Source organism: Rhynchophorus ferrugineus, unplaced genomic scaffold (assembly GCF_030347505.1).
Source record: "Rhynchophorus ferrugineus isolate W39M unplaced genomic scaffold, kcgeb_rfMv2 rfM7, whole genome shotgun sequence".
Taxonomy (NCBI): Eukaryota; Metazoa; Arthropoda; class Insecta; order Coleoptera; family Curculionidae; genus Rhynchophorus; species Rhynchophorus ferrugineus.
The window spans coordinates 9217074-9224782 of NW_027472586.1; the positions used below are offsets into that span (position 1 = coordinate 9217074).

A 7709-nucleotide genomic window follows, 5' to 3' on the forward strand; every position below is an offset into this window, starting at 1 on the left:
ATGACAGGGACGTTGATATACCATCTGATATTGATAAATTTTAATAACGCCAAGGACAAAATTAAAGTGGTTGCAAACAACTTGCCAATTATGACAACCCGACAGTGACAATAACTTAAATATGCGTAGAAAAATAATTGATTGTGTATGTCAGATATTAGATGACAGTGACAATGACACTGATAAATATTTTGGAATATTGACAAAAAATTAATAGTATCTGTTGTTAGGACATCACAGCCTACTAGAACAAGGCTTACTGCTATTGACAACTTATCACTGCTGTCAGAGCCTACTATTACATTCGGTTAATACATGACAGTGACAATGACATTCCATCTGATACCGATACATTTTAATAACGCTAAAGAACAAAATTAATAGTAAGCGATTTGACAATTATGACAATCCGACAGTGACAATTTCTATGAGTGGAAAAAAATAATTAATTGTCACTATCAGATAATACATGACAGTAACATTGACATTGATAAATATATTGGAGTATTGACAGAAGAAAATCGTATCTATTGTTACATTGTTAAAACAAAGCCTGTCGATATTGACAACAAATGACATAAATCAGTTACCAGAAAGCCTCACATCATCACTCCCTTTTTGAACAGTTCTATCTACTGATTGTAAAAGAAAGTGACAGAAAACATTTTATATAATCTGTGGATGACGTAGGTCATGATAGAGTGATAATATTTTTACAGATACCTACTCGATCTGACAGTGGAACTTAAACAAAAGTTATTGTCAGTATCAGATAATATATAACAATAACTTGGGATTGTATCTGATAGTGACAAATTTTAATAATGCTAAAGAACAAAATAGCACTGACACTAAACGACTTGACACTTATATTAGTGGAAAAAATAATGAATTACATTGAAAGTGATATTGTAATATTGACAAAAAAATAATCGTATCTGTTGTTAGGACATCACAGCCTACTAAAAAAAAGCCTATCGGTATTGACAACAAATAAAATCAGTGACTAGAAAGCCTAACAGTACCACTCGGTTTTCAGCCAGCCGTATAGATTTTTGCCAGATATTAAATTCTGAACGAACTAGTTCAAGAAACAGTAAGACATGACAGTACCAGTTCGTCGACACGTAAGTCGACTTGCGTTGGGCGATGTGGCCTTTTTCTAATATTTAAGCCTCCGCCGGCGACTAGAGGATAACGGGGGGAGGGGGGGGGGATTTAATTCGCCCGTATAAATAGATTTCGAAGAGCGAACCGGGCGGCGTCACCATTTGCGTGCGACTACTATTTTCGGATCTGTCGCGTGTTATACTTGCATTATTTTGACGTTGGGGGGTAGTTAGAAGGGGGGAAGGGTTGGATTCTTTCACTTGCCATTTTGGGTTAATATTTTTTGATATTTTGGGTGATAACTATTAGTAGAAAGAGGCACAGTGGTCATTCTAACATTTTATTGCATCAGTATGTCAAGATACTAATCGCTATCCAAGTGAAAAGCTGTTCAAACCATTTTTTTCCAAGTTTCCTTTTTACCAACGATGGTTTATCTGAACTGGACCTACAGTTTAAAGTGGGCTCCGAACCACGGACCTCGGCATTAAGCCTATCAAATGGCGAGTGAAAACCTAGAAATCATACCAGAAGAAACTCGGTCTTGCCCAGTCCGGTTACTGGCGTGAATTGGATCACTTTCCTTGTCGGATTTTGCACTCTTGCCTAGGACAATCACAAACATACATTTACGACCATGCCCCAGCAGGATTCGAACCCGCGACTATCGCAACAGTAGTTGGACCGTTCTATCGCCTGTACCACTGTGCCACCAAGCCGGCTATTTGGTCGTTTTATTTATATTAGTACAAGGCTATACATCACTTATACTCTTCATATTCATTCATAATTAATACATAAAATAAATTGTTTTAATGTGTTCGTGGCCAACTTCATTGTTTACTAACTGTATTCTGACGTCAAATGAAACCCTTGACTGTTTTGACGCAAATTTAAATATTAAAAAGCCATTTCCCTTGAAAAACCTTATATCCTGTAAAAATAATATAGCTTTAAATGATAGTTAATACATTAGGATATTATTCATCATCCTATTACAACAATTACGCCATCTTTTGTAAATAACTCTAGATATTGCAAAATATTTCGGTTGACATTTTTACTAATAATTATTCATAAAAGAACAAGAAAAAAAAAGTGAAGATAATAAATCAGTTTTTATTGTTCATTATATTTTAAGATAATCGAAAATAGACATAAAGCGAGACCACACTGAGCTTTGTTCGAATCAGAACACATCATTCGATCATACCCACGTCAATTTCGAACAAAACTCCAAAATTGAAAATTAATCCTCAAGAGTCGTCGAAATTATCTAAGGAGATAGGAGAACGTTATCAAGGCGAGATAAGGTGTGACGACGATAAATTTTTAATCAAATGCTAACAGGTCGATCGAGTTTTGTTTTCGTCTCTGTAAAATGGGAGCAAATATCATCACGAAAGAAGAATTCGATATTTTCAAAGAAGCCCTGTACGATGACAATCTCGTGGTAAGTTGATGAACGAACGGACTATACGTCTTTCGACTTTCGTAACTCGCTGTTGCAGTTTCAGATCGAAGCCGTTAAGAAACTGACGCATTTCGCCAAGGCCCTGGGAGAAAAAGCCACCAGAGAGGAGCTGCTCCCTTTCCTGAAGTCTTCGCTGAACTTGCACGAAGAAGTCCTCCAGAATCTATGCAAACAGCTCCAGAATCTCATACCTCTCGTTGGCGGGTTGGGATACTCGAAGATCATCTTCGATATCTTGACTAGCTTGTGCCAGGTGGACGAAAATGTTATACGGGAAGCTGCAGTAGCGGCTATCATTAATATCGGCAAGGATTTCACCAAAGAGGACGTCAATGAGCTGGTGGTTCCTGTGCTGAAGGAGCTCTCTCCGGATGGATGGTTTACGTCTAAATGCTCGGCTGTGATGTTATATCCCGTAAGCATATTAAGAAAAATTCTTGTTATATTCTTGCACGCATTCTAGTCATAACTTTTTTAACTATGACAGGACATATATTGAAAAAAATTGATATATGTTGATCAGAAATATTTCGATCGTATTCTACAACTATTTCCCATCTTAGTTGCAACATGGCGATGCCGCGTTGGAAGGACGATGTTTGTTTGGTTGAAGTAGATAATATGAACTACTAATCCATTTTCGCACTTCCTTATCAGCCAAGTCATGTTTCCTCAATCTGAAGAAGTAATAACCAGCAGCTTATATGTCTCTCTTAAGTATGCTCAAGCACTACTTCCCATTCGAACTGCAACAGTATATCCTCTACAACACTTGTAATGTGTGACTGAGCCTTGTCATAAAAGAGGATGACTTTAGCGTCATTCAGTTTATTAATTGACGCCAGTAGACATCTACAACAACAGTTTCATTCACTTTTAGCACCTCATAACATAATAACCTTGCGGATCACATTATATGACTTTATGGACATGGTTGGACTAACTCGTAACTTCTTGCGCTTGGGATTGTCGTAGTTGATCCGTTTTTCATCGCCAATCACAATACGTCACTGAAAACTCTTCTCTTGTTAACTGGTAAACAATGAAACCACGATCTTGAAATTGCATTTTCAATCAATAGTGCTCGTGAGAATTTCCTTCCGTCTGTCCCAAAGATCTTTGAGGGTTTGTGCTGAATCTTCGTCGAATAGGTATTGCATTGCCTTCGAACCTCTTTAGGCTAAGACCAAGTTCACTTAGGAATCACTGATCAAAATACATGCAAGCAGCTCAACATCTCAAGTAATTCGAGAAAACTTTGTTCGTGAATCTCAGACATCGAATAACAATATCTATATTAACCCATAGCCATTCTACACAAAACTTGATGACGAAAACAAGAACGAGGTGCGACACAACTTCAAGATATTCATCCAGGATGATTCTTCAATCGTGAGGGTAACCGCGGCCGCCATCTTCTCCGACTTAATCGACGTTGTCGAAGATCAGTACGTCAAAGAGGATTTCATTCCGATGTTCTGCGACATGACACTGGACCCGTTGGTAAGAACTGCACACTGATGATGACGATATCTCTTTCATGGTGGCTTTTTGCAGGAATCAATCAAGGCCCATTCTATTGATATCGGAGTGTCTTTGATAAAGCGTTTGGATGAGAGCGCCATAGATCCATCTTTCTTTAAGAGCATTGAAACAATAGCTGGTAAGATTGTTATTAAATACTGTTTTTTTGGAATTTTGAACCATAGCTAAGCTAGAATATGTGGTAGTGATTATCAGGCATTGTAACATTAAACACTATTTCCGGTTTTTCTTTCAATGCACCAATTACAATGGATATCGATTGGTGATATCCATTGTAATTGGTGCAATCATGCATGATACAATCCCATGATGGTTTTATTCAATTTAAGATCCCAATTCACACAAAGAGCTTTTTATTCATACATCATACATCATCATACATTATACATCATATAGATGGCTACATTTAGGATATATTTAGATCTAGAAATCGATCTGGTATTTTTTTTACTTTTATTTCTTTACCTACTTTTTTACATACCTGGTGGCGCCAGTATAGAAAAATATATGAATCATATGCTATTAAATGATAAATAAATAGCATTCCTTAAATAATGCATTAATTTATTAAGTAGTTTGATAGGGTTAGAACTTCCGGTCTGGCCTTATTCAATATTCAAAACAGCTCGACCTTCAAAAAAGTTGTTTTTTAATATTTAGGGACATTTTTCAACGTTCAAAAAATATTCAACAATTGTTCTACATAAAATAACGGTATTCGATCAAGTATTATTGAATTATTCAGTATATTCAGAAGCTAATCATGGAATGCTAGTTATAGCCCATAAAACACTATTAGAAACTTATGATGATGTTGCCCCGTTATATTCCAATTTTTAACTTTGATTTCAACGATTAAGAGGAGATTTTCATATAAATGACCATGAATAGCTTGAAGGACATTAAAAGGCGATAAAATGGAAGTCTTACTGGACAACAGATCAGCTCTATTTCCCAAACAACTTTCAGACAGCTTAGCAGTTGACGAATAAACCAAAAACAAATTTCGAGATATTCAAGCTTTTGGATCACTCCCACGTCCTTCAAGCGATTGAAAATTATTTCTTGTGTTACTCCCAACAATTCTGCATAATCTTCTTAAATTTTACACGGATCATCATCGAGTAATACCTTCAAATCTTCGTCTTCATTTGTTTTGTTTTTGTCGAAACCAGTATTCACGTGTTGAATTCGATGGAGCATGGTTGTAATAAGTTTCACACAGCATTCGATGACCTTCAGTCACCTTTTTTTTTCAAACTGCAATAAAAAGTAAAACTTCCAGCAAGCGCAATTGACTGGGTACATTTTCAACGCCCTGAAAAACATTTTTGTTCCCACTGTTCACTGAAAAGTGAAGCTTCAACATATAGTTGGGTACAAATGTACCCTATACGCTTTTATACATATTAAGACCGTCGATGGTAAATCCTTTAAAGTTAATTTATAGGCCTGATGACATTATTATGATATGCAAGCATTTTAAACCTTCAAAAGTTTGAATTTTTCTCGGTTTCTCAGGCACTGCTTCATAATAATAACAATAACATATGCAACGCTTCATACTTAATTCTAGTACCTTGAATATCACAACAATTTCCGTGTTTTAGATCATCAATCGTGGAAAATGAAAGAACATGTGGCAAGCAAACTCCCGGACTTTCAACGATATCTACCATACGCTACGTACCGCGGCAAGATCCTCCAGCTCTTCCAGAAGCTGTCCGAAGATTACGAGATGTTGGTCCGATGCGAAGTGGCCCGAAACGCCTCCGAGTACCTCAAGTACCTCCTGGAATCATACAAATCCCGTCCACACGAAGAGAACAACTTCGAACACGTTTTCGAGCAAAGCGTCATGCCGGTGATTCGAAAACTAGCCGAGGATGAATGTGACGATGTCCGTTTGGCATTATCGATCAACATCCTCGATACCTCTCCATTGCTCGGCGACGACTGCAGCAAGAAAACCTTGGTCCCTTTGCTTCAGCAAGTCCTGACTCAACAAGAATCAGTTGGTATATTAGCGAACTATCTGAGAGGCTTCGGCTCGATCTCGGATAAATGCGATCCAACCAAGTGCCTGGACGCGATCATCACCTGTATCCGGTTGGTACTGGCCCGATCCCAAGCAGACTGGCGCAGCAGGAGGGCCATCCTGACCACCTTCGTGGACCTGACGAAGTTATGCGCACCCGAATTCTTCTCCGACAAATTCAAAATATATTTCGCCACACTCCTCGGAGACCAGGTATTCGCAATCAGACGCAGCGCCTCTCTGGTTGTTCCAGTGCTCACCAAACAATACGGCATCAAATGGGCCATGGATCACTTGGTCTCGTACTTCCTGTCGTTCTACCAGGACCGTAAGTACCTATACCGATTCGTGTCCATCTTCGGTATAAGCGAGATGATCCAGCCGTTCGTGTGCAAGTCTCCATCCTCCTATTTGCATGATATCAGGGTGATTTGCGAGGACGTAGGCAACGTCAACAACAAAAAAGCTCTCTTGTGCCTGGCTCATGTATCGAAACTGGTGAAGGCCATCGAAAACGAACTGAATACGGAAGAGTATTCGAAGTATGCGAAACTTAGGAGCCAGGAAAGTTACCTGAGGTGTAGTGATACAAAAATCTACTCAGAAACAAACTACGAAGATCTACGGAATAAGTATGAAGACTTAAATGTCTACTCGGTGCAAGAAACAGACTTTACTGGTGATCACATCCCTTACCTGGAGGGTCTGCTACAACTAATTTACAGAAAGTTTCTCTCGGTACTGAAAACTCTCTGCAAAGACCCGACAAACAACGTTTCCAATCGAGCGGTGGAGACACTGGGTCAGGTACAAGACTTTATACGGAAATTAAACGAAGAACTGAAGGATCCCTGGGTGGAGAAGTGTTTGAAACAACTCAATCAGGAGGAAATCTCCGAGATCGAATCGGAACTGAAGACAACCGCGAAAATCGTGGATGCGATAAGTCTGGAGAGGATCGACACGACGCTAGCGGAAGAAATGGAGGCCTACCAAGACTTAAAGGAAACGCTGTGCATAGAAAACAGCAGTCTCACGCCCGACGGGACCAGTGGTGATACAGGAACCGATCAAACGGACTCGGCACCACCAGGTTCTCCAGTACCACCCATCAAAAGCGAAACAACGGAAACGCTACCGGATGTCAAAGAAGAGCCGGTGATTCCGACAAAACCGGATATAAGTGACAGTGAAATTGGCGTACCTATTGACATTCCCCTATTGTAAAGGACAACTATATATAACATAACATTATAGTTATAGATAAGCTTACTGTGGACTCTTATTATTTATTTAGGTATCGACTACAAATTAAGCTTAAATATTATAGTAATTTGTATTAATGATTCAAGAGTAGTTTTACTTACAACAGCCCAAAATATAGGGTGGACCACCTGTGCATATCTTCAATTGATGCTTCAGTATATTTCAGTTAAATATGTCTCTTTTTCAATACATTTAAATGATATTTAATGATAGTACCGTTTCAAATCCTGCTCTATGTCATAAATGGCTTTTAGCAATAAATAATGAAAAACTGAT

The 7709-nt window shown here is 38.4% G+C and overlaps 2 protein-coding genes across 2 annotated transcripts in view; one reads left to right on the forward strand and one right to left on the reverse strand.

Annotated features, from left to right (window-relative positions):
- The window catches only part of Msp300 (Muscle-specific protein 300 kDa), a 232527-nt gene that overhangs the window by 189951 nt on the left and 34867 nt on the right, over positions 1-7709 (reverse strand). The window lies entirely within an intron of this gene.
- Positions 2407-7395, forward strand: LOC143200083 (uncharacterized). Its single transcript, XM_076410368.1, has 5 exons — positions 2407-2563; positions 2622-2999; positions 3893-4087; positions 4142-4247; positions 5740-7395. Exons 1-5 carry the CDS (start codon positions 2492-2494, stop codon positions 7392-7394), a joined length of 2406 nt encoding a protein of 801 aa, XP_076266483.1. The 5' UTR covers positions 2407-2491; the 3' UTR covers position 7395.

Coding starts and splice junctions, on each gene's coding strand:
- LOC143200083 (XM_076410368.1), top strand. CDS start 2,492: ATGGGAGCAAATATCATCACGAAAGAAGAATTCGATATTTTCAAAGAA. Junction 4,088..4,141: donor ACATGACACTGGACCCGTTG/GTAAGAACTGCA, acceptor GGCTTTTTGCAG/GAATCAATCAAGGCCCATTC. Junction 4,248..5,739: donor GAGCATTGAAACAATAGCTG/GTAAGATTGTTA, acceptor TCCGTGTTTTAG/ATCATCAATCGTGGAAAATG.